General features: G+C 42.8%; 1 protein-coding gene and 1 pseudogene across 5 annotated transcripts; one reads left to right on the top strand and one right to left on the bottom strand.

Moving 5' to 3' along the window:
• Nucleotides 1–1,326: 1,326 nt before the first annotated feature.
• On the bottom strand, nucleotides 1,327–6,625 carry LOC134481693 (protein MIX23-like; annotated as a pseudogene).
• On the top strand, nucleotides 6,437–25,375 carry H2az2 (H2A.Z variant histone 2). 5 transcript variants are annotated; one of them, NM_001106019.2, is made up of 5 exons: nucleotides 6,535–6,626; nucleotides 11,635–11,712; nucleotides 18,201–18,314; nucleotides 23,014–23,143; nucleotides 23,898–25,375. In NM_001106019.2, exons 1-5 carry the CDS (start codon nucleotides 6,624–6,626, stop codon nucleotides 23,957–23,959), a joined length of 387 nt encoding a protein of 128 aa, NP_001099489.1. In that variant the 5' UTR covers nucleotides 6,535–6,623; the 3' UTR covers nucleotides 23,960–25,375. The 5 variants fall into 5 exon arrangements, with proteins under 5 accessions (XP_038948381.1, XP_017454870.1, NP_001099489.1 ...); XM_006251387.5 differs by lacking the exon at nucleotides 6,535–6,626 and adding an exon at nucleotides 7,009–7,151 and having other exon boundaries at nucleotides 23,898–24,191; XM_039092453.2 differs by lacking the exon at nucleotides 18,201–18,314 and having other exon boundaries at nucleotides 6,437–6,626; nucleotides 23,898–24,191.
• Nucleotides 25,376–25,961: the final 586 nt, after the last annotated feature.

Raw genomic sequence — 25,961 nt, 5'->3', positions numbered from 1 at the left:
ATTTTGCATTATGATGTGGCTCCAGGCTTTTTTTTGGGGGGGGAGGAAGTAGACTGTGATGGTTTGAATGAGAAAGGCCCCTCTATGCTATTATTATTATTTTTTTTTTTTTCGGAGCTGGGGACTGAACCCAGGGCCTTGTGCTTGCTAGGCAAGTGCTCTACCACTGAGCTAAATCCCCCACTCTATACTCTTATGGTTGGATGTTTGGTTCCCAGTTTAGAAAGATAATGAGGTGTGGCCTCACAGGAAGTTTTCCAAGAGTGGACTTTGAGGTTTCAAAGGCCAATGCCAGTCCCAGTCTCCTCTCAGCCTCCTACTTCTGGATCAGATGTGAGCTCTCAGCTATTCTTCTAGAGCCATCCTAACTACTGCTGTGCTCCCTGCTTTCCACCGATGGTCATGAACCACCCACTGAAAGTATAAGCAAGCCCACAGGTCCATGCTTTCTTTTGTAAGTTGCCTTGGTCATGGTGCTGTATGTTTGTGCTTTGTTTTGTTTTGTCTTGTCTTGTTTTGTTTGAGACAGGGTTTCTCTGTGCAGCCCTGTCAGGCCTGGAACTCAGAGATCTGCCTGCCTCTGCCTTCTGAGTGCTGGGATTAAAGGTGTGCACCTCCACTGTCAGCAGTTGAAAAGTAACTAAGAGAAACTGTAACCTCATACTGTGAACCAAAACAATTCCTTTCCCCCTTAAGTTGCTTTAAGAAACTATTTACTACATATAAGTACATTGTAACCGTCTTCAGACACAACAGAAAAGGGCTGATCTCATTGCAGATGGTTGTGAGCTGCCATGTGGGATTTGAACTCAGGACCTCTGGAAGAGCAGTCAGTGCTCTTAACCACTGAACCAATGCTCCAGCTCTTAAGTTGCTTTTTTTTCATGGTATTTTCTTTATCACAGCAACAGCAGCAGCAACAACAAAATAAGACACCCTGTTATGCAGCCTTTGTCAAATATTTTGTTCCAGTGATGATTTTGTCAGAAAATTATTTTAATAGTTACAAAACATTTTTTTACAGAATCAGTATAAAATAGCAATTGATTATTTTATAATTATGAGAATTAGACTTGCGGTCTTGGCTGAATGGGGCTGAACCAACCAAAGGCCTTGACCTGCTGGTTCAGAGACCACCCTCAGAAGCTGGCCTGCTGACATCTGTCATGCTCAGGCGACGAGATAACCCGGACGAGATAACCCGGTCTTTTTTAAAAAAACTCTCTCGGGTTGGGGATTTAGCTCAGTGGTAGAGCGCTTGCCTAGCAAGCACAAGGCCCTGGGTTCGGTACCCAGCTCCAAAAGAAAAAAAAAAAAAAAGAAAAGAAAAAAAAACTCTCTCTCTACTCATTCTTCAGAGGCTTGAAGTGAATTCGGCAGCGTTCATTAAACACCTTCCAGCTCCTGTCATTTACCATTTCTTCGACATTTAGTTCTGACTGCATCCATTTCAACTTTGTTCTTTTCTAAGTTGTTTTAATAACGTTAAGTCATCCAGGTTCTTTTCTCTCTCTTCTCGGAGACGTTTTACTACTGCTGAGGTCTGGGCTATACAGTTCTTTATAACTCTGTCCCTACTGACATGAGCTGCCATCAAAGACTCATATAGTTGTTTACAGGTTTGGCTGGCATCGATTTTTCCTGCAAAGGAAGCTGTTGGCACCGTAGTGTTTAATTCATGTACTATCCTGTCATCAATTGATTTTTAACTGCCCAGTTATTGTGTAGTAAATCTAATTAGATAAATCTTATAGTCTCAGTCTCATTTATTTGGGAACTAGTTGGAGATAGAGAAAAACTGCCACTTTAAGAAATGCATTTACAGGGCTGGAGAGATGGCTCAGTGGTTAAGAGCACCGACTGCTCTTCCAGAGGTCCTGAGTTCAAATCCCAGCAACCACATGGTGGCTCACAACCATCTGTAATGGAATCCGATGCCCTCTTCTGGTGTGTCAGAAGACAGCTACAGTGTATTCATATACAAAATAAATAAATAAATCTGGCAGGTGTTAGCGTTTCTTTAAAAAAAAAAAAAGAAATGCATTTACAGGCTGGAGAGATGGCTCAGCGGTTAGGAGCACCGACTGCTCTTCCAGAGGTCCTGAGTTCAAATCCCAGCAACCACATGGTGGCTTACAACCATCTGTAATATACATTAGATAAATTAAAAAAAGAAAAGAAATCCATTTACGGGCTGGAGAGATGGCTCAGTGGTTAAGAGCACTGACTGTTCTTCCAGAGGTCCTGAGTTCAAATCCCAGCAACCACATGATGGCTCACAACCATCTGTAATGGGATCTGATGCTCTTTTCTGGTGTGTCTGAGGACAGCTACAGTGTACTCATATAAATAAAATAAACCTTAAAAAAAAGAAATGCATTTACATCTCAACACACACAATTAAACTATGTATATTATTCTGAAACCTGGTCTCCTTTCCCATTAATTGCAGATCTATAGAGTATAAGCAATCTGAGCATATTTGCTGAGTGTGTGTGTGTGTGTGTGTGTGTGTGTGTGTGCGCGCACATGTGTGGGCATGTGTGTGCACACGAGTGGAAGCCAGAGGTTGACATTAGGTGTCTTAGTCTCTTGCTATCTTTTTTCCTGTAGAACTGACTTCCTCCCTCCAACCCCTCCCAGGTACTGCCATCCCCTTACTCTCTCTCAAATCTATGGTCTTATTATTGTTACATTTATATTTGTGTGTGTATATCTACTTTAGATTTTAGTCAAGGGTCTGCCACTGAGCCTGAAACTCACCCAATGGTCAGGCTGACAAACCAGGTATGTCCTGGAATCTTTCTGCCTCTGCTTCCCAGTGTTTAGATTACAGATATGTATGTGTTTCTAGGTCTGACTTTTTATGTGGGTACCAGGATCTAAACCCAGGACATCATGCTTGCAAAGCCATCTCCCCAGTCACTGTGTATTCATTTTTTATAAGTTGTTTAATGGTCCACAATGTAGATATACCAAAATTTATCCCATTGCCCTTGAGTTAACCTGAAGCTCACGAATAAATTTAAATATATCACATATATTTCATAGACTCATAATGTATTGTATATATTATATATTTCATAAATTCATAATATAGCATAAACATTTCATATATATGTGTATGAATGTTTTGCCTGCATGTATGTATGTGTACTGTGTACATGCAGTGTCTGTGGAGGCCAGAAGAGGGTGTCAGAGCCTCAGGAACTGGAGATGGCTGAGCCCACACGTGGGTGCTGGGGATCTGGGAAGAAAGGAAAGAGAAAGTACATTTATTTAGAGGTTCAGGTATTGCCTGTTGAAGACCACTTTCTCCCCTGTTGAATTGTATTGCCACTCCTGTCAAATTATCAGCCGACACTAAATGTGTGGGTTCGTTTCCATGCTCTGCACCTGGCCTCATTGTTATTTTGCTAGAACACACTCTGTCTTCATTACTTTAGAATAGCTTTGCAGTCTACTTTGGCCCCTTCCTCAAGATAATTTTGGCTATTCTAATTCTCTTGCATTTGTGTATGAGTCTTAAGATTTCCTTGCCAGTCGCTTCAATAAAGTGATGGTTTTGATGTTTACCTTACTAATTTTCCTCCCACAGTTTGTATGATTTCTATAACTTTGCGGTCAAGTAGGGCGATACAGTGAGCTCCTGGCCAGCCTGAGCTACAGCTTGAAAGACCTTAAGGGGAGGGGAGCAGAGCAGTGCAGCAGGGAGAGGCCTTGACTCTAAACAAGGACCAAGGCTGACAGCTGCTTGTCAGCTGAAGAGGCAACCAAACAGCTCAGAGTGGTCAGGGCAGGAAGGACAGAGGAGAGAGGGCAGAGAACCGAGCCTGAAAAGGGTAGAAATGGCTGTCAGGAGCCCGCAGAACAGAAACTGCAAGCCCTTTGCATCTGGAGAGCTCAGGGAGGCAAGTCTTTAGGCCCAAGGATTTCAGTAAGGAAGCCAAGAACTATAACAATGTTCACACATGCCTGTAACCCTGGAATTGGATACATTTGTAGATGAGTCCTGGGAGTTTGCTGGCTAGCCAGCCTGGCCAAAATCAGTAGAGTTAGGTTTGGTGAGAGATCCTGTTCAGGGGAGGGAAGTGCAAAAAGAGCTAGGAATACACCTAACACCTTCATCTGACCTCCACGCTTGCACATGTGTGCACAGATACACACACACACACACACCTTTTAGAATAGGTAGTTCTGTTTTCAGCTTTGTTAAACAATAAGAGTCTGGGGGCTGGAGAGATGGCTCAGCCGTTAAGAGCACTGACTAGCGCTTGCCTATCGAGCGCAAGGCCCTGGGTTCAGTCCCCAGCTCCGGAAAAAAAAGAAAAAAGAAAAAAAAAAAAAAAAAAGAGCACTGACTGCTCTTCCTAGAGATCCTGAGTTCAGTTCCTAGCAACCACATGGTGGTTCACAACCATCTGCAATGAGACCTCTTCTGGTGTGTGTGAAGACAGTCACAGTGTATTCATATAAATAATAAATAAATAAATCTTAAAAAAAAAAACAATAAGAGTCTGGGTCCAGTCAGGTCTTTCCATAGGTAACACTATCTTGGTGTTTTAAAAAGTTATTTTTTGGGGCTGGGGATTTAGCTCAGTGGTAGAGCGCTTACCTAGGAAGCGCAAGGCCCTGGGTTCGGTCCCCAGCTCCGAAAAAAAGAACCAAAAAAAAAAAAGTTTTTTTTTTTAATTTGTCAACTGATATTTCTAGAACACGAGGCAAAAATTAACCTAAGAAGGAATTCTATACACTGGGGAAACCTTTACAGTATAAAATGTGTTCTATAGGCAAATAGAAGGGCACTTATCTCAAACCGGGATGTCAATGGAAGATGTCCTGAAAAATGTCTGTAGTAAGCTTTTTCTTTTTTCCTGGAGACAGAGTCTTTATTTGTAGCCCAGGCTGGCCTTGAACTTGTGAAATTCACCTTAGCCTTTGAGGTTATTACAGGTGTGTTCCACGATACCTGGCTGTGTTTACTATTAAAAGACGCTTAAGGGAGGAGGGCAGAGGATTGTTGTAAGGCAAAAAAGTGCACAAAGGGAGGGTGGAGTTTAGGGTGTTAGGGGGAAGTGATAAAAGACAAAGCAAGCAGGGGTCAGAAAATGTAGGACCTTCAACACTGTGCTAATGATTTGATTTCTGTCTTAGAACTATAATGAAGATTGGTACACTGGTAAAAGCAGTCCCTGATAGACCAGTATTATTCGATTACTGTATGGAACCCAAAGGAGTAGAAATCCAAGTATTATTGACTAGTGATCTAATTCCAAACTTGAACACATTGTTCCATTCATTTCCTTGTTCCCTCCTCCACTCACACTTGTCCATCTCTTTTGTTTGTTTGTTTGTTTGTTTTCGAGAAAGGGTTTCTCTGTGTAGTCCGGGCTGTCCTGGAACTTGCTTTGTTGAAAACCAGGCTAGCCTGTAATGCAGAGATTCATCTGTCTCTGCCTCCGAAGTGCTAAGATCAAAGACGTGTGCCCCAAAGTATATCTTCATTTGGGCTTTCCCAAATTCATTTAGAAGCTCATCCCTTCCTCGTCTAGAATTCAAATTATTTTTTCATAAAGACTCAATTCCTCTAGGTTAGTTGATTTCAGAGCAATAGTTCCTGTCAAAAGAAACAATTCAAATTTGAGACAGATATTGTCTATCTGGAGGTAAATTTCTAAAACATTGGCTTGGGGAAGTCCTACCACAAGAACGAAGTCTCAAAACAGGAAAAAAAAAAAAAAAGCAGAAAACGACTTTGCTCACAACTCCTAGAATCAGTCTATGCTTCCCACTGGGAAAAGAATAAACCGTTTAAAGCTGGAACCAGAACAAAGTCTAAGACTTCTGATGGGTCGTATACAAATGACTACGTTCGCCTAAGTTCGCTTCTTCAACTGAGAAGTGGACGTGATTCTCCCAAATCTTCCCGGTTCAATGATGATCACAAAAATAATAAAGCCTTTAAAGGTTGTGTGAACCGGTCGGCGATTTTAGTAGCTAGACGATTTTACTACGTGTCCACTACGATGTACACATATTCCTAATCCTAAATTTTCACAGTAGCTTCCGCACGAAGGTAATTCCACTCTAGACCTTTGACTCTGTGCTAGCTTGTTTCCCTTAAACTCTTAGCAATTGAAGAAAAACAAAGCAAAGAAGGCCTGGCAAGTTCTTAAATGGGCGGGAAAGGCACAGCTGTGCCGAATCGCTCCAGTCCATTGGTTCACTGAACTGTTGTTCCCAGCCTCCCGCCTTCGGTGAGGTCCGCAATGTTTTCATTGGCTTTCCTCCTCTCTCATTGGTTCGTTCTTCTGTTCATCAGAACTCCGCGCAAGGAGAGAGGCGGAGAGCGTGTCAAAGTTGGGGTCGGAGGCCCCGCCTCCGGGGGCCGTGTGCAAAAAACAAACAGCCGTTAGGGAGGTGGCACCAGGAGGGCGGAGTTATGGCTAGAAGGAGGCGTACAATTGGCCCGCCGCCGAGGTTCAAACGAACAACGTGGGCGGCTATTGGTTGCGGCGACGCGAGGCGGGCCCCGGGCATTGTCCGGCTCTAGCTGCGGCGGTCCGACTGCGAGAGCAGCGGCGGCGGCGCGGGGCTGCAGTGGGCGTCGCGCGGCCGAGACCATGGTGAGTGCGGGGTCGCGCGTGGAGTGGGCGCGCGGAAGCCCGGGACGGCGCCTCCACTTGAGGAGCCGGGAGTGGGCGGTCTCGTGCGGCCGAGCGGGAGTGCCCGCTGTTCCGGACTCCGCCTGGGGGGGCCGCACCGGACGCGGGAGGCAAAAGCAGGGAGGCGGGTTCTGCTCTGCACCGAGGAGGTCGGGCTGCTGCTGTGCGAGTTCCCTGTCTTCGGCTCCGGGGTTACGTAATGCCCCTACTGAGGATCGGAGGAGTTCTGATCCTAGCCACCAGAACCGCTCGGTCCGTCCGCGGTTTGCCGGTTATTCTTTGCAATAGAAGTTTCTTTTCCTGGCTTCATCTTAGTGTCTTTGTATTCGGTAGTTTAGATCTAGTTGAAAGCGGCTTCTAAAGAAAGAAAGTGAACAAAACTTCAGCCCCTTTCTGAAATTCAAGGGAAGGAGAAAGTGCTACAAGCAACAGAGATCAATGTGTTTCATCAAGATTGTTAAGGGGAATGACGCTCTCATTTTGGAAGTATGTTCGTGTCGGTATCCTGTTTGAAATATGCTTTTACTGTTATAGAAATAATATGCTTTCCCAATGAGGATCTCTCCACGCACTTAGAGATTAGTTAAGGAAAAGCTCTTAAATGACGCTTGTCTGGCTGGGCTGAGACCTAAGCAAGAGCCTGCTTCCGACTGAAGATCTTACTAATTTATGTACATTTTCGGTGTGCGCATTCCACAGGCACTCTTCTCATATCTCTTTTCGGGTCCCAGGTTACACTTCAAGCAATTTAAGCAGAGACAGGAGATTGCAAGTCTGGCCACTTGGGTGAATCGATTTACACAATTAATAATACGGCCAGGAGTATTTTTTAATGTATGCCACTGTTCTTTTTCGAAGTTACTACCCACCTTGCAGAATTACAAGCTGCCCATTGGGTTTGTCTTTTGGTATGGCAATCTGGGCCTAACTGCTGCTCACACAGACAGTTCTGTCTCCTTTGTCACGGGAATGGAGTCTGAGTGGTCCATCCTGGTGAACCGTTAACTCCTAGCATCCTAAATTTCACTTATTTAGTTTAACTGGCCTGGTTAGCATACTACTTATCTTTGGAGGAATTGGGCAGTTCTCTTTTAGCTAAATTTTCCTGTGCCTATGTTTCCTGAGTAAATCTAATAGTAAATCCTTTGTAACATCAGTTTTATTACTTTTGAGTTTTATCTACATTACCATAAGGCAGGTACTTTCAACGGGTGCTTCTTGCTTAAAAGTTAAAAGTCAACCCCAGGCTATAGTTTCTTATACTGCAGATAATAATAGTGTGTCTTGTGTTGATAATGATGTATGGCGGTTGGGGATTTAGCTCAGTGTTAGAGTGCTTGCCTAGCAAGCGCAAGGCCCTGGGTTCGGTCCCCAGCTCCGAAAAAAAAAAAAAGATAATGATGTATGAGACATTTAATAGATCAACTATAAACAGATTGGCTAATGGAAAGTCTCCAAGTTTGGACTGTAAAATCCTCAAACTTTGAACTAGAAAAGTTGTGTTGTGTGTAGTTGTTCTGAGGTGATTATAGGGAAGTGCTCTGACAAGCAGCATTTTTGTAAGTTAATTTGTTCAAGCAGTAGTTTTCATGATCCTTGTTTTTTCTTCCTCAAAAATCCTAGTGATAGGTTTTTAATATTCATTTAAAAGTACATAAACATTAATGTAAAAATAAAAATCCATCATGCATTGGTTGTCCTTGGTAAAGATGTTTAAAATTGATAAGTAAAAGTGTATCTATTAGAATGATAGCAAAAGAAGGTTTTCAGGTTTTTTTAGGAGTGACAGTATAGTTCAGTGTCCTTTTCCCTTGTATAAATTTTTTTTTTTAACCAAGAAGCTTAGCCCAGTCTAACACAATTTTTAGGACAAGAAATCTTGTATTGTTTCGCTATTGTAAGTATGTATTTATCGTGCATGTGTATGGGTGGACTTATGGAGGTTGGAGGACAGCTTGCCAGAGTCTCTTCTGTTTTCCCACCCATGAGTCTCAGGGGTGGAGCTGAGATGGTTAGGTTAGTGCCAATCACTTCCATGGGCTGAGCCTTCTCCATTTTCTGTTTCTATTTCTCAGTCATCAACTATTTTAAATGTAAAGTTAAAAGAATCATATTTGGTTTGGGATGTTAGGTTAAGTAGCAATTTATTGTTTGTTTTTGTAAGGTTTGCTTTTGTTGATGTATTTTAAAAAGGTTGTCCTTTTTAAAATCAGTCTATTTTAGAATAGTCCTTTTAGAATCAGTCTATTGCAAGTAGTCATTTAACATGTTGTGCTCCCCGCCTCCCCCACCACCACCATCACAGGGGCCTAACTTAACTGTACAGCCCAGGCTGGTCCTTACTCATAAAAGTCCTGTCTTACATTCTAGAATGGTAGGAACACAGGCTGTGCCACCCACATGAGTGTTGGCATATCTTTAATGTCTCTTTTTTTTTTTTTTTAAAGATTTATTTATTCTATATAAGAACACTGTAGCTGTCTTCAGACACACCAGAAGAGGGCATCGGATGGTCGTGAGCCACCATGTGGTTGCTGGGATTTGAACTCAGGACCTCTGGAAGAGAAGTCAGTGCTCTTAACCGCTGAGCCATCTCTCCAGCCCTCTTTAATGTCTCTTAATCAAGCACATTCTCCTTGCCAACAATTTAACTCATTTCTTTTTGTAGCCAACAGTGGTGGTTTTTATAATCCCATTTAATTGGACAGGGAGCTCGATAGTTAAGAGCACTGCTGGGGTTGGGGATTTAGCTCAGTGGCAGAGCACTTGCCTAGCAAGCGCAAGGCCCTGGGTTCGGTCCCCAGCTCCGAAAAAAAAAAAATTTAAAAAAAAAAAAAAAAAAAAGAAAAGAAAAGAGCACTGCTATTCACAGGATCCAGGTTCAATTCCCAGTACTCACATGGCAGTTCACAACCAGAGTGAAGAATCCACGGCTCTCTTCTGATGTCTGTAGATGCCAGGCATACACATGGTACACAGACATACATGCAAGCATAACACGCACATAAAAGGATAAAAATTAATATTTTTAAAATTTTTATTTAAAAAATTGTTGAGCTTTTTGGTCCTGATCTTTGTTCATAGTAGCAAAAAACAGCAATACCCCAAAGCCTGGGTGATATGCAATCCTGAAATTCCCTCCCTAAAATCACAAATGTGACACCTTTAAATTCCGCTTCCCATAAAGTTTCAGGACATATATAAAATGTAAACAGTTATAATAGGAATAGGACATTGAGTATGTTTATGGTATGTAATACCTTACTGTGTTTTCCAATAAAATCTTTGTTCCCAACTGAATCCCTGTATCATCTTTGTTTTGTTTGTATTTCTAAATGTGGTCTATTCTTTTGAGCCCCTACCAAAATTGTTGGTTCAGTTCTACTTTTATTATTCCAGGGCTTCTATAGCCCACATCTCCAAACTCTTTCACGTTCTTCCTGTTAATCAGTTCCACAAATCTAAGAGCCACAAATCAAGTTTGGTCATGGCAACAACCCCACTCCTGGTACCAAATTTCTCTGTTACTTAATTTTCTCATCACCATGGCCAAGTACTTGACAGAAAGGTTAAGAAAAAGAATGGCTTTGGCTATAGTGTCAGATGATTCAGTCTGTTCTCATTTGGCCTCATATTCTTGGGCAAAGCATTATTGTAGCAAGAGTGTGTTTACTTCATGACTGACCAGGAAGCTACCAAGGATAATATACTCTATAAGGACATACTCCAGTGACCAACATCAACATCTTTCATTTCTGTCTCACCACCTAAAGAGTGCTAACATTTAGAAAGCAAGGCTTCCGTTCAGTTTATTACATGTACTGATCATGTTTCTGGGGCTGTTGTAAGCAACACCATTGTGAACACAGCTGTACAACTACCCAGCAGAGGATACTAACTAGATATGGGGATAGTCGCTAGAAATGGAGTTTCTGGGTCCTGAGGCACATCATTCACTTTTTTTAGTATTGATTTTGGTTAACCTAATTTTTTGATGATATGCTTGTCTTTCCTCTCAGGAGAGCCAAATTCTCAAATTTCTGGGAAGTGTTATGATGACTTTATAAAAAGTTAAATGTTAGGCAGGTCATGATGACACTCACATTTAATCCCAGCACTCAGGAGGCAGAGGTGGGCATATCTCCGAGTTCAAGGCCAGCCTGGTCTACAGAGTGAGTTTGAGGACAGCCAGAGCTACACAGAGAAACCCTGTTTCAAAAAACCAACTTATGAGGCTGGAGAGATGGCTCAGTGGTTAACAGCACTGACCCCTCTTCCAGAGGTCCTGAGTTCAAATCCCAGCAACCACATAGTGCCTCACAACCATCTGTAATAGGATCTGATGCCCTCTTTGAAGACAAACTTTGTCTACTTATATACATGAAATAAATAAATTTTTTTAAGATTTATTTATTTATTTATATGAGTACACTGTAGCTGTCTTCAGACACAAAAAAGGGCATTGTATCCCATTACAGATGGTTGTGAGCCACTATGTGGTTGCTGGGAATTGAACTCAGGACCTCTGGAAGAGCAGTCAGTGCTCTTAACCTCTGAGCCATCTCTCCAGCCCCGAAATAAATAAATCTTAAAAAGACCCAACTTGGGGCTGGGGATTTAGCTCAGTGGTAGAGCGCTTACCTAGGAAGCGCAAGGCCCTGGGTTCGGTCCCTAGCTCCGAAAAAAAGAACCAAAAAAAAAAAAAAAAAAAGACCCAACTTACATGACAAGTCAGAAATTTGCAAGATATGTCTACATTTATAGATACCTAAATTTTGAATAAGTGTTTAATGTTTGAGTTTTAATGTTAATAAAAGAAAATATATGTACTTACAGTGAGTTAGGAGATGACTTAGATATCTTAGGTTTTTGATCTTTTACTAGATATTTTTACCCAAAGTAAAGCTAGAATTTGTTTCATGACAGTTCTTTGAGGTAACATTTTCAACTCCAAATTGTTTTCATCCAGGCTGGAGGCAAAGCTGGAAAAGACAGCGGGAAGGCCAAGGCTAAGGCAGTGTCTCGCTCACAGAGAGCTGGGCTCCAGGTAACACATGACCCACCCTGTCACACGTCATCATTTGCTTTCTTCCTTTCTTTTCTAAAAAAGATTATTTATCATGTATAGAATATCCTGCCTGCATGTAAGCCTGTACACCAGACCTCATTACAGATGGTTGTGAGCCACCATGTGGTTGCTGGGAATTGAACTCAGGACCTCTGGAAAAGCAGTCAGTGCTCTTAACCTCTGAGCCATCTCTCCAGCCCCATCATTTTCTTTAGCTTTGTAATTTGTGACCCAGAGATGGTTCATTAATTATAGAAATGCCGTTTATTGGGGCTGGGGATTTAGCTCAGTGGTAGAGCGCTTACCTAGGAAGCGCAAGGCCCTGGGTTCGGTCCCCAGCTCCGAAAAAAAGAACAAAAAAAAAAAAAAAAAAAAAGAAATGCCGTTTATTATGACAGACCTTGAGTTTGAGAATAACCAGTTAAGATTTAACTGGTAAAAGCCATTAATATGTATTTTAGAAGTGAACAGAATGTTTTGTTTTCTTTTGTTTTTGATAAGATTTATTTTATTTATTATATATAAGTACACTGTAGCTGTCCTCAGACACACCAGAGGAAGGCATCAGATCCCATTACAGATGGCTGTGAGCCATCATGTGGTTGCAGGGATTTGAACTCAGGACCGCTGGACGATCAGTCCGTGTTCTTAACCACTGAGCCATCTCTCCAGCCCTGAACAGGATGTCTTAATGAATTTGGTGATTTTTTTTTTCTTTCTTTTTTTTTTTTTTTTCCTCTTTCTTTTTTTCAGAGCTGGAGCCCGAACCCAGGGCCTTGCGCTTGCTAGGCAAGCGCTCTACCACTGAGCTAAATCCCCAACCCCGAATTTGGTGATTGTTTTTTTCCCCTATTAGTGTCTGTTCTTGGCCTCAAATGCTGAATTAGCATCCAAGAATATGTGCTGCTCTTGTAGCCTGGCAGTGGTGGTACACTACTTGGGAAGCAGAGGCAGGCAGATCTCTGTGAATTCAAGGCTAGCCTTGGTCCACAGAACAAGTTCCAGAAGAGCCAGGGCTACACAGAGAAACCCTGTCTCAACCTCCCCACCCCCACACACACACACACACAAAGATTTAAAAAGTGTGTACTGCTCTTGTAGAACACCTGGGTTGGGTTCCCAGCACCATATCGGAAGGGTCGCAACCACTTATAATTTCTGCTCCAGATGAATTTGACAAATCTCACACATAAATCCTTTAAATCTTTTTAGAAATACATGTTCTTTCTTTTTTTTTGGCGGGGGCTGGGGGGGAGGAGCTGAGGACTGAACCCAGGGCCTTGTTCTTGCTAGGCAAGCGCTCTACCACTGAGCCGAATCCCCAACCCCTACTTGTTCTTTCAAGATGGTAACTATATTCTTCATTCTTATGACCTGAAGTGAGTGTGCTCTGGTCTTCCTTCAAGACTGTTGACAGTGGTTCATTAACTTTCAGGATAGGCTACAAAAAGTCTAATCTTGGGTTGTTACACTGTTCTCTGAATATTTCTCAAGTGGCTTCCATTGTACACGGAGTGTACAATGTACATTGTACACTGAGAAGTGTGCTCTAGACTCCTAAGTATTTTCAAATTTCTTATGTGTAAATTATTACAGCTTTAACCTACAGACTCAAGATTTTCCAGGTGAGTAAAAATTAAATTATTCCCTACACAGAAGGAATATTTAAAAGGGGCTGGAGAGTTGGCTCAGTGGTTAAGAACACTTGCTAGAGGACCTGGGTTTGATTCCCAGCACCCACACGGCAGTTCACAACTGTCTGTAGCTCTATTTCCAGGGGATTTGACACACTCTTCTGACCTCTTTCTCTTTGGTGAACAGATATAAATGTAGCCAAAACATGTAAAATTAAAAAATCTTTTCTTTCCTTTTTTTTCTTCTTTTGAGACAGGTTTTATAAAGATTTCCTTATTTTTATTTTATGTGTGTGGACTTTTGCCCTGCATGCATGTCTGTGCAGCATGTACATACATGGCCAGAGGAGGGGGTCAGATATCCTGGAACTGGACCCAGGTCCTCTGCAAGAGCATCAAGTCCTCTTAACCATGAACCATTCCTCCAGCCCCATGAAGCACTTCACACAGGAAGTTAGCATTGCTCCATGGGAAGAGCACTTGCCATCGAGCCTGACGATCTGACCTGCGTTCAGTTATCAGGACACAGAGTGGAAAGGGGGAACCAGCTCCAACAAGTTATCCTCTGACCATCATGTGTGTGTTATGTCAAGCGTGTCCACACACATAAAGAGAGTGAGAGTGTGTGTGTGTGTGTGTGTGTGTGCACAGTGCTTCCCTTTGAGCCCATGTTAGCCTCCTGCCTCAGGTATGCACCACCACCACAGCAAAGCCAGGTTTCTTTTTTTTTTTTTTTTTTTTTTGGTTCTTTTTTTCGGAGCTGGGGACCGAACCCAGGGCCTTGCGCTTCCTAGGTAAGCGCTCTACCACTGAGCTAAGTCCCCAGCCCCAAAGCCAGGTTTCTTATGGCAGTGGGAAAATTTCAGTAAGTGGATGACATTATCCGTGTGACTCGAAGGGAAAAGAGATAGGAACTTACGTTCTTTTTTTTCTTTTTTGCTTTAATTTTATGTGTATGAGTGTTTGCCTCCGTGTATATACACTATGTGCAGATGCACCCCAGGAAGTATCGTGAGCTGCCGTGTCTGGGGTGGAACACAAACCCAGGTCCTCTGCGAGGGCACTCTGTGCTCCGAACCACTGAGTCCTTGTCCGTAGTCTGGGGCTTAGTGTAAAAGCAGGTATTAGATACAGTAGGGCACTATTTAAATTCTCAGAATTTATTTCAAGTGTATTTACTTACACTGTGTCAAGTGGAGATTGTTGTCTTGGTTTAAGAAATAAACAAGAAGGAAAAGAAGGGCTATTGAGAGGAACTAGCGTGTAAAAGCTTTCTCTCCAAATGACGTAGTACCCAGGGCCCCGGTGGTGGAAGGAGCTTCAACTTCTGCAGATTCTGACCGACACAAATAAGTGGGGGCATAGAGAGATGGCTCAGCAGTTAGAGCACTCATAGCTCGCTCTTCTAGATGACTAGAAGGGTTCCCCACACTCAGGTGGCCATCCCCCTTTCTCTTTTTTCTTTTTTTTTTTTTCAGGTGGGGGGCAGTTTTCAAGCCAGTTTCTCTGTGTAGCCTTGGCTGTCCTAGAACTTGAGTAAAAAACCAGGCTAGCTTCAAACTCAGAGATCCCTCCACTTCTGCCTCCTGAGTATTAGAATTAAAGGCATGCTCCAGCCAACACCACTCCTGTCCCGGCACCACCACTACCCCCGCCGCTACCCTGCAGTGTGGTTCTCTCTTAGCAGACTGTAGCTGCAGCTCTTGGGGATTCAGTGCCCTCTTCATCCTCCCTGAACACACATTCACATCGACGGATCCGTCCTGGAGCTTGACTGAGGTGGCTTTTAATTCTCACACTTGGGGGGCGGGAAGCAGAAGCAGGCAGATCTCTGAGCTCAAAGCCAGCCTGGTCTATAGAACAAATTTGAGAACAGCAAGGGCTAAACCTTGTCTCAAGAAACAAAAAAAAAAACAAAAAAACAAAAAAACAGAGCAAAACATAAACGATTCATGTAGAGTCTGGAGAGATAACTCAGCTGTTAAGAGCATTGATGTTTCTTCCAGAGGGCATGAGTTTAAGTCTTGGCACCCAAATGGCAGCTACAACTTTGTGTGTGACTCTGATTCCAGGGTATCAGGCGTTCAAGTGGTATGTAGACATACATATAGACAAAATACCCATATACATACAATGTAAAAAATTAAATGAGCCTGGCTTTGTGGGTTTTTTGTTTGTTTGTTTGTTTGTTTGTTTGTTTTTTTAAATCATGTAACTGAGGGAGTGGTAAGAGGCTGAGGCAGTAGGGTCACAAATTAAAGGCCAACATGGCCTACATAGTGTGTTCAAGACTAGCCTGGGCAGCTTAGCTACTCTGTCTCAAAAAGTAGAAAGCAAGTCTGTCATTTAGTTCAGGCCTATACTCTCAGCACTCAGGACACAGGCAGGACGAGCTCTGCAAGTTGGAGGTCAGCCCATACATACTGCATAGAAGGTCCAAGGAGAAGATGGAGACAGGGAACTCACATAGCTGTAAAGCACACCCAACATGCGTGAGACCCTCACGTAGGTTTAGTCCCTGGCTCTGCAAAACAGGAGTAGCAGCAGCAGGAGATGGAGGCATAGAATTGAAGGGAAGCTCCTGCTCCCTCCTTCAAGTTTCTCTAAGACTTAGAACTTCAGAGATGCGCCACACCCAGCTAGCAACTGTAGCACGTGTGCACTAAGAATGCTGGTTATTGCCTAGCAAGCGCAGGGCCCTGGGTTCGGTCCCCAGCTCCGGAAAAAAGAACCAAAAAAAAAAAGAATGCTGGTTACTGAGAAGCTCACTGAACGCATGTTAAAATATCTGCGCAGAAGTGGAAAGGCCTCCAGCTTTCTAAAGGTGGTGCTACACAGAATTAACCAGTTTGAGTTTGCTTATGTAAAATTAGTACACTGTGGATGAGTTTTTTAATCTAAAGGAATTAGTAAGAAATATAAGAACATTAACGATCCCTTTCAAAATACCTTATTTATTTATTTATTTTTATTTATTTATTTTTTGAGGGCCAGTGTTTATAGACAGGGCCTCGCGACCCAGGCTGTCCTCAAGCTTGGATTCTAATGCCTTCTCTCCCCCACAGTGCTAGACCCCCATTACAGGCCACCAGTCTGCTGTAACAGGGATGTAGACTTGTGTGTGTGACTAAAGCAAAGCAAAGCACAGGCCTCAGGAGTCCCAGGCAACACAATCAAGGTCCAGGGCAGCCTGTGAACTTAGCAAAACCCTGTCTTTGTTTGTTTGCTTCTTTGTTTTTTGTTTCAAGAAGGGTTTCTTTCCTCTTTGTAACTCTGTCTGTGCTGGAACTTGCATTGTAGACCAGGTTGGCCTTGAACTCAGAGATCTGCCTCTGCCTCTGCCTCTGCCTCTGCCTCTGCCTCTGCCTCTGCCTCTGCCTCTGCCTCCTGACTACTGAGATTAAAAGTGCTCTGTCACCAGCCAGCTCGAGTGACTCTTGAGTTAAAGCCCTTGTGGTAGGGCAGAGAAGAGACTCCGCTGTGGAGAGAAATGGCTATTCTTCCAGAAGATCCTGGATTTCCAGCACCTGTGTGCGAGTTATAGCTGTACTCTAGCTTTAGGAGACCCATCGCCCTCTGCAGGAGCTAAGCTCACAGGTTGTGTATCCATGCACATGAATGAATGGATGGATGGGTGGATGAATTTAAAATAAATTTCTTTGTAGTCTCCAAAACCTAGGAGAGGTGGTTTGGGGTCTTGTAATGTAGCAAACAGCATATCTTACTAAAAAAGCAAAACCAGGAGTAAAGCATTGATTGTACTTTTAAGAAAATTATAACTAATTCTGGAGGTGCTCTTTCCCCTTGAGAATGACATCTACAAGTGACTGTTAAATTTCATAACTAAAATATGGACATCAAAAACTGTTTATCAGAAGCCAAGTTGGACTGGGGAAGTGATAACAGAAAACTGAATTGCAGGTAGCTAGGCATTATATTATAGCGCATAGTTTATATAATATAAACCAGTGCTACAGATGCTATGGCTCAAAGATGAGGCTTCGAAGCCAGCCTTGAGATCAGCCCTATTTTAGACTAGTAAATAAACACACATAAGCCAGACAGTGGTGGCACACGCCTTTAATTTCAGCAGAGGCAGAGACAAGCAGATCTCTAGTTGGACACCAGCCTGGTCTGTAGAGTGAAATCCAGGACAACCGATGAGAAATAAAAAACAGACAAAAAAATAAAAACATAGAATAAACAAGATTTGTTAGTGAGTTTTGCCTTTAAAAGACAGGAGAGAGGTACCTAGAGCGCTGCCAGAGGGAAGCGATTGGAGTTTCTGAAGTAATGAGGCAGTGAAGTGGCCGGGAGAGTGGCTTACGAGTAGCTCTGTAGCCGAGCTGATCAGCGTGTGCAAAGCCCTGGGCTGTGTTGCCGACACCCAAAACTAAACAAACTGGGCAGTACAAGGACGTCAGGAGGATTAGATTACTCTAGAAGTAGAAATTGCTTTCTTAGAAGGAAAGCATCACAGTGAAGGCATGGATTGATTTTCCTTAACTTTTGGAATTGAGGAAAGAATAGTTAGGGTCAGAGAACAGTGGAAGCTCAGCCACGTGGCTTTAGGTGGAAGAATTCACTGGGTACGGTTGTGATTACTAGGCCGTGTTGAACATGCAGTTGATAACAGCGTGGTGTAATTGTGATTTCACAGTGAAACTCTGTTGTCCAAAAATTCTAATATGGGACCGATTACAGCATATATAGACCCTAGAATTGATGATTGCCGAGTAAATTTGGCCTGTGATATGGCTAACCCTTTAGTTACATTCAACTCTGTAATGTTAAAACTCTGCAGCACTTCCCAACAAGACATCTCTTTTTCAGTTTCCTGTGGGCCGCATCCACAGACACTTGAAGACTCGCACCACAAGCCATGGACGGGTGGGCGCCACTGCTGCTGTGTACAGTGCTGCAATTCTGGAGTACCTCACAGCTGAGGTTTGTGGAGAACTTCCTGTCCGGGGGTCCAAAAGGTTGCTCTAAACTCAGTGGCTTAGACTGCCATGGAAAGAGAGCACTTCTAAAGAGACTGATGTACTTTTGTTTTTGTTTCTTTTGCTTTATTGAGACGGTCTCTGTGTAGCCCTGGCCGTTCTAGAACTTACTCTGTAGACTGGACTGGCCTCTATCTCCCCAGTGCTGGGATTAAAGGTGCGCACCACCACCCTCTGGCCACTTTTATTCATTTTGAACCTCATATTATGCAGTCCATCATACCAGACTCCATCATACCAGAGGACGACCTTGAAGTTCAGATCGTCCTCCCCAGTGCTGGGATTGCAGAAATAGACCTCCATGCTGGCTGCTCCTTCTTTTCTTTCTCTTTGTTTTTTTGAGACGACAGCGTATGCTGGCTTGGAATTTGCTCTGTGTTCTGCTTAATTTGGAGAGTTTCCGTTTGTTGATTTGGTTTGGTAGAGACAAGGTGACTCTGGCTAATTGGAAGTCCATACCATCTTCATCATTTTAAAGAGTCTTGGTGTAGTTGGTTTTTGTTTATTTGGGGTTTTTTGTTTGTTTACATTTAAATGTGGGCCAGCAAACGATATTTTTAAGTAATATGATAAATAAGTATTGTTCTAACTAAGTTGTGAGGTATATGTTTGTCAGGTGGTCGTGTTCCAGGCCCCTTGCTTAGCGTGCATAAAGCCCTGGGTTTATTTCCCAATCCCATGTAGACTGGGGATAGTGTAATCCCAACACTTCTTTTTTTTTTCCTTTGGAGCTGGGGACCGAACCCAGGGCCTTGCGCTTGCTAGGCAAGCACTTTACCACTGAGCTAAATCCCCAACCCCTAATCCCATCACTTCTAAGGTGAGGTAGGAAGATCAGTAACTCAAGTCATTTGGGCTACATAGTGAGTTCAGAGCCACCCTAGGGTACATGAGACCCTTTCTCAAGAAAACAAAAAACAAAAAATACCCCAAAATCCTGGGTACAGCACAGCTTCTTAGATTGTAGAGTTATAACTGGAATGATATTGCCAGGCATGGGTGGCACATGCTTGTAGTCTTAGCACTCGGGTGGCTGAGATCAGATCATGAGTTTGAGGCCTGGGCTATCTAGAGAGACCCAATTCCAAAAACAATAGACAGATAGACTGTAAAAATCAAGTACATTCTGATATAACAGGCAGAAGAGGTAGCAGTCCTCTCGTGGTTACAAATTAGCTTCACATTTCACTTAGCTGAGTTACTTTTTCTTTTCTTTTCTTTTTTCAAGACAAGGTCTCTGTGTAGTCCTGGCTGTCTTAGAACCTGACCTGTAGACCAGGCTGGCCTCCAACTTAGAGATCCACTTGCCTCTGCCTTTGCCTCCTGACTGCTGGGATTAAAGCCATGTGCTACCACTGACTGGCTGGCAAGACTTCTTAATATATGTGGGTCCTATCCCACCACTTTCTTTCTCCCTCCTGTGGAAAATGAGTAAAAAGGCATGAAGTGTTGATAGCTACATTCCAAACCAGGGCAGTAGTTGAGTAGCAAGCAAGTAAGTCAGGCAGTAGAGACAGCCAGGCAGGCAGGCAGGCAGGCAGAGAAGACTCTTAGTTGGGGAAGATGTGATGGGGACAAAGCAGAACAGTGCGGGTGCAGGGTACATCAGCTATCCTTGCCTTCAGTCCATTTTGCTGCTTATGGGGAGTTTGAGCTTTGCAACGTTACAAACCAAAGGTTTTATGGGAGCATTTTGATGCCAGTTGATACGCTTTCTTTGACCCTTTCCCAGATTTTCATTCCCTGCAGTCTCATTCACTAGTGCTATGACACCATTTGAGCCCTTTCTACGCTCTTGTTTTCAGTTACATTTTCTTTGTGGTACTTGGGATTGAACTCAAGACCTTATGAGTTAGAGAACCATCCACACAGATCTACATCTCAAGTCTTTTGAGGGTTTTTTTTGTTGTGTTTTAGCCTCTTGTATGTCAGTACAATTTGCATTCAGTGCCTACAGAAACCAGAAGATACTGTCAGATACTTTGGTTCTGGAGCTAAGGATAGTTAATGATCCACATGTGGGTTCTGGAAATTGAACCAGGACCCTTTGGAAGAGCAGCCAGTGCTTGTAACTACTGAGCCACCTTGCCAAAGGTGGGACCATCCTTTGTTTCTTTGAGGCAGTCTTGTAGGTTGCCCCGGCCAGCGTTAGCGTTGTAGTCCTGTCTCAGTCAGTCCCCAGGTGACTGAGATGACATGTTGTTTCACTTGCGGTGGGCTAAAGCTTTTAGAGTAGCATTAGACTTCCTTTAAATACAGCTCAGTAAAGATAGATACAAGATAGCTGTGTGAGGGCCTGCGTTTTTAGTTTTATTCTTTCAAAGTATCATCACCTTTTATTCTTAGACCCAACCTCATGGTATCATGTCTTACACCTATCAACACTGAGAATAAGCCATGACTTCTGGATTGCAGAAGGGATTTGGTTTTACGCTTGTCTTTATGTCTTTCCACCAGTCCATAAAAAACTCAGGTACTCTACAAATAGTTGGGGTTTTGTTTGTTTGGTTTTTGGGTTTTTTTTAAAGATTTATTTATTTATTTTATGTAAGTACACTGTAGCTGTCTTCAGACACACCAGAAGAGGGCATCAGATCCCATTATAGATGGTTACAAGCCACCATGTGGTTGCTGGGATTTGAACTCAGGACCTCTGGGAGAGCAGTCAGTGTTCTTAACCGCTGAGCCATCTCTCCAGCCCTGTTTTTTGTTTGTTTGTTTGTTTGTTTGTTTGTTTTAAAGTCAATGTGATCGAGGTATTTAAATTTGAAATTTTGACCTGGTGATGGTAGCTCACACCTTTAATCCCAGCACTTGGAGAGAGATGGACCTCTGAGCTGGAGACCAGCCTAGTAGTCTACAGATTGACTTCTAGGGCAGCTAGGGCTACATGGAGAAACCGTGTCTGAAAAAGAAAAACAAAACAAAACAAAAAATGGAGTTTTGTTATTTAGTAGAGGTAAAATGGCAAATGCTAACCCAAAAGTGTATGTTAGAGGGATCATTTGTCAGTCTTGGCTTCCACTAAAGCCTTTGGAGAGCTTTCAGAGGACACTTGTTGTAGGGTGGCATCAGGTATGGTTGGCTCACCTTACAGCAGCTAGACCAAGGTAAGGGACTGGGAATTGGAAGCTCGCCCAGTTCTTGATTCAGATGTATGATACTGTGTTCTGCTTAAATGAGCATTCTCTGTAGAGTTATTTTTGTTGTTTCTATAAAACATGTGACAGTGCCAATAGAACTGACACATATAAAGACACATGACAAATTCAGTGTTCACTAGACCAGGAAACTGTAATCCTAAGATTACAGAGACTAGAGCAGGAGAAATGCCAGCCCAGCTCCGAAGAGTGACCCTGTGTCTAAAACAAAACAGCGGTCACTGTTGTGGCTGACTAGAGCGTGGAAGTTTCTTGAAAAATGAGTGGGACAGCTTGCTTGGGAGAGTACTGACCTAGCATACACGGAGCCACACCTATGTTCAGCCCCAGCTACCACCTGAACTTGGAGTGCTGGTGGACACCTGTAATTCTTGCTCTTGGAGATGGAGACCGGAATGGTTAGGAAGAAGTTCTGTGTCATCCTGGGCTACATAGCAAATTCAAGGCCAGCCTGGGAAAACAAAAGAAAAAAGAAAAGAAAATTTCTACTGCACAAAAAAAGGCCTCTAGCTTATTGCTTTTAGCTCTGTAGGGCTCACATTTGAAGAGATTTCTATGCAGGTTGGTGTGATAGCACACAATGATAGTCCCTAAACTTGGGAGCTGGGACCTGGAGGACCAGAAGTTCTCAGCCCGCCTGCAATGCACAGCCCCTTCCTTCTCCAAAGGAACTTCTGTTTGTTTTGTCTTTCTCAATGTTAAAGAAGTTCCAACTATTAAGGAAAACAAGCTAACTAAGTATCTATGTAGTAGCAAAAATGGACTGCATTAATAAATCAGAATATGGGGTTGGGGATTTGGCTCAGTGGTAGAGCGCTTGCCTAGCAAGCGCAAGGCCCTGGGTTCAGTCCCCAGCTCCAAAAAAAAAAAAAAAAAAAAAGAATAAATCAGAATATATGACTTCTAAATGCTCACACTTAGACTCTTGGCTAGTCCTTTTATTTTTGTGTACCAGGCATAATGGTGGGCACATATCTTTAATCTTAGCACCCAGGAGGCTGAGAGAGAAAGATCACTGAGTTCAAGGACGGGCTGTGTTGCACAGCATGGCTCTGACTTTTTTTTTTTTTTTAAAGATTTATTTATTTTACATATGTGAGTATACTGTCGCTCTCTTCAGACACAGCAGGAGAGGGCATTGGATCCCACTACAGATGGTCGTGAGCCACCATGTGGTTGCTGGGAATTGAACTCAGGACCTCTGGAAGGGCAGTCAGAGCAATTAACCACTGAGCCATCTCTCCAGCCAGGCCCTGACTTTTTAAAAAAACAAAACGAAACTTTTTTAAAGAAGCAGATTTTTGCACGTTTCTCTGTGTTTGTGCAGGGAATGCGTATGAGGGGAGTCAGTGGGAGATTTTTAGTGTCAAGGACACATACAGTGATAGAGAAAACCCGAGTTACGTACAGATACTAGAGGAGTCATTCTACATTTGGAAAGAACTATTTCCCTAATTGTGTTGTTCTGTGGATGAATTGTAGGTGTTGGAGTTGGCAGGTAATGCTTCTAAAGATCTCAAAGTAAAGCGCATCACCCCACGTCACTTACAGCTTGCAATCCGAGGTGACGAAGAGTTGGATTCACTGATCAAGGCTACCATAGCCGGGGGCGGTACGTATTATTAACTAGATTATTTCTAACTAATATTCAGGGCAGTGGTCCTCTGTATTTGAATGGTTAACAAGGGGGTTGGGGATTTAGCTCAGTGGTAGAGCGCTTGCCTAGGAAGCGCAAGGCCCTGGGTTCAGTCCCCAGCTCCGGAAAAAAAAAAAAAAAAAGAATGGTTAACTAGAAACCATATGGATTTTAACTCCACAAGTGTTAAGTGTACTACAGTTCTGTTGGTGGTGATGGGGTGAACCTAGGTCCTCATAAATGCTACAGCTAAACACTAATTAAGTTACAGTTCTGGGCCCTCTATGCTTCTTGTCATAGCGATCAGAGTAAATACTTGTTCTCTTGTCATGTGTAGCACTATTTTTATTTTAGCTCACTCTTTAAATGATGCGATACTTCAAACCTAAGGTTTAAAATATCTCCCCATACATTTTGAACTGTGCTAGAGAAATAACATGGTCCTGAGCAATTGCTCAATGCGATAGACGTGGCAGGAGCGACCTGGTTCTGTACTGGGAGTCTGTAAGGTGCGAGTGCGTTGGTAGTTCTCAGCTGTTTGAACATACCTTACAGACACAATGGCTCTAGGTAGCCTCGCTTACTGTTCCTGTAGGTTCAGTAGGATCCCAGTGGGAAAAGTCTTAAATAAGTTCTGTCCTTGGTTTAATTGCCTTTTTACTTTAGCATTAAGGCATTAAGATTTAAAGAACGTTATTAAAAATAACAACTCATACACCTTGTGTTGTAGGTGTGATTCCGCACATCCACAAGTCTCTGATCGGAAAGAAGGGGCAGCAGAAAACTGCTTAGGACGTGAGTCACTGACCTGCTGTCCTCACTGTGTGTGACTGGGCAGAGGGTACCAGTCGGTGTGTGGGAAAGCATAGACAATTGCTGTAGACAGAAGACACATTTGTATGTTTTTAGACTCTCGAAGTTTGATAAACTCCTTTCCCTGTGGTCAGTCATGTGTTGACTGGCCAGGTCTCTCCCTTGTGTTTTATACAAAAATAGAATTGATAAACATTTTTTACAAAAGGAATTTGTCTCAGTATTTCTTCATGATGTGTTAGAAATACTTTTTTTTTTTTTTGACACTCCGTCAGTAAATTAAACGCTTAAAGTACGCAGATCCACCCCCAGATTGCGATTTAAGACTGTTTCCTGCATGGTTTGTCTCCTCAGTCACGGTCCACAGGACTCTGAGAAGTCGTAGGAATATGCAGGCGCAGACTCGAAGCCCCGCTTCATCTCCAATGTTGTGGAAAGGGACTGTACATCATCGGGCAGTACCCTATGCTCCCGTGTGTTAGAAATACTTTGTTTTACCTGGGCATGGCCGTGTTGCTTGCGACCCCAGCATTTGGGAGGAGTGGGCAGGACCTTCAGAGTTGGTGCTGATCTTTGCCTACACTCCAAGTTCTTTGACAACCTAGACTACAAGAGACTCTGTCTCAAAAGAAAAAACATTGTTTGTTCAGACATTGACATTTTAAGTTGCAAATTAGTTATTCAGAATTATCTTGAGGCAAAAATTAGGATGTAATGTACCTTGATTGGTATAGTTTTTGTTTGAATCTCGGATATAATCAATTTTTAGAAATATGTATTTATTAATGTATACAGTGTTCTGCCTCCATGTATGCCTGCAGGCCATAAGAAGGAACAAGGTCTCTTAACAGATGGTTGTGAGCCACCATGTGGTTGCTGGGAATTGAACTCAGGACCTCTGGAAGAGCAGTCAGTGCTCTTAACTGCTGAGCCATCTCTCCGGTCCTCATCAAGGAGTGTTACTACCCCTCTTTATGGGCATGTGCGCCCATTGTCCACAGGAATTAATGATCTGCTGAGAAGACAGTCGAGCTGGCAGAAACGACAGTGGAGTCAGGACACAAACCTGGGTCTTTCTGGCTTCAGAGTGCCCCCTGACCTAGAAATGATACTACTGAGTTAGACTTTTCTGATTGGGTCCTGGAATTCTAACTTTGTGGTCACTCACTGATCCCACTAACCTGCAGTAACTGTATAAAGATGATGTCTACGTGACTGCAAGATGTAAGTTAATTCACTAGTAAATGTGACAGCCAAAATTTTATTTTTCATCAATGTCTTTGTGAGAAATTGATATTTTATAACATAACAGTATCAAAACAGTTCATTTTTGAAGAAATATTTTATTATGGGAATTCTGACAAGTGCACAGAAATAAAGAGAATAGCACTAGCGTGACAAAGCCATGTGTTCTGGTCCTCCAAATTTAGTTTTTGTGGTCAGTTTTAGCTGTGTCCCCACCGGTGGATTGCTCTAAGTCCCCTGACAGTCTTCACATCTGTGTATTATATAGACTTACTCGACATCTGCTAAACAAGGGGTGTGTCAAAGACAGCTGACAGTTTTATTGTTACCAAATACCAGTCAAGTTTTTTACAATTTGTTAGAATTAAGATCTAGACAAGTTTGGGCTGGAGAAATGGCTCAGAATTAAAGAGCACTGGCTGCTCTTCCAGAGGTCCTGAGTTCAATTCCCAGCAACCACATGGTGGCTCACAGCCATCTGTAGTGGGATCACATGCCCTCTTCTGATCTGCAGGCATACATGTAGGCAGAACACTGTATACATAATAAATGAGTAAATCTTTATAGAAAAGATCTAAACAAGTTCTGTCTTGGTTTTGCATCTGGTTTTGGTTGAGATAGGACCTTGTATAGCCCAGTCTGTCCGAGATCACTGTTGGGCTGAGGGCGTTCTTTAAACTCCTGGTCCTTGTGCATCTTCTTAGTACTTTTTTCAAAGATTTATGTTATGTGTGTG

The sequence above is a fragment of the Rattus norvegicus genome, chromosome 14 (assembly GCF_036323735.1).
Source record: "Rattus norvegicus strain BN/NHsdMcwi chromosome 14, GRCr8, whole genome shotgun sequence".
Classification (NCBI taxonomy): domain Eukaryota; kingdom Metazoa; phylum Chordata; class Mammalia; order Rodentia; family Muridae; genus Rattus; species Rattus norvegicus.
The sequence above is the reverse complement of the archived record's forward strand: the minus strand, read 5'-3'. Positions and strand labels throughout refer to the sequence as shown.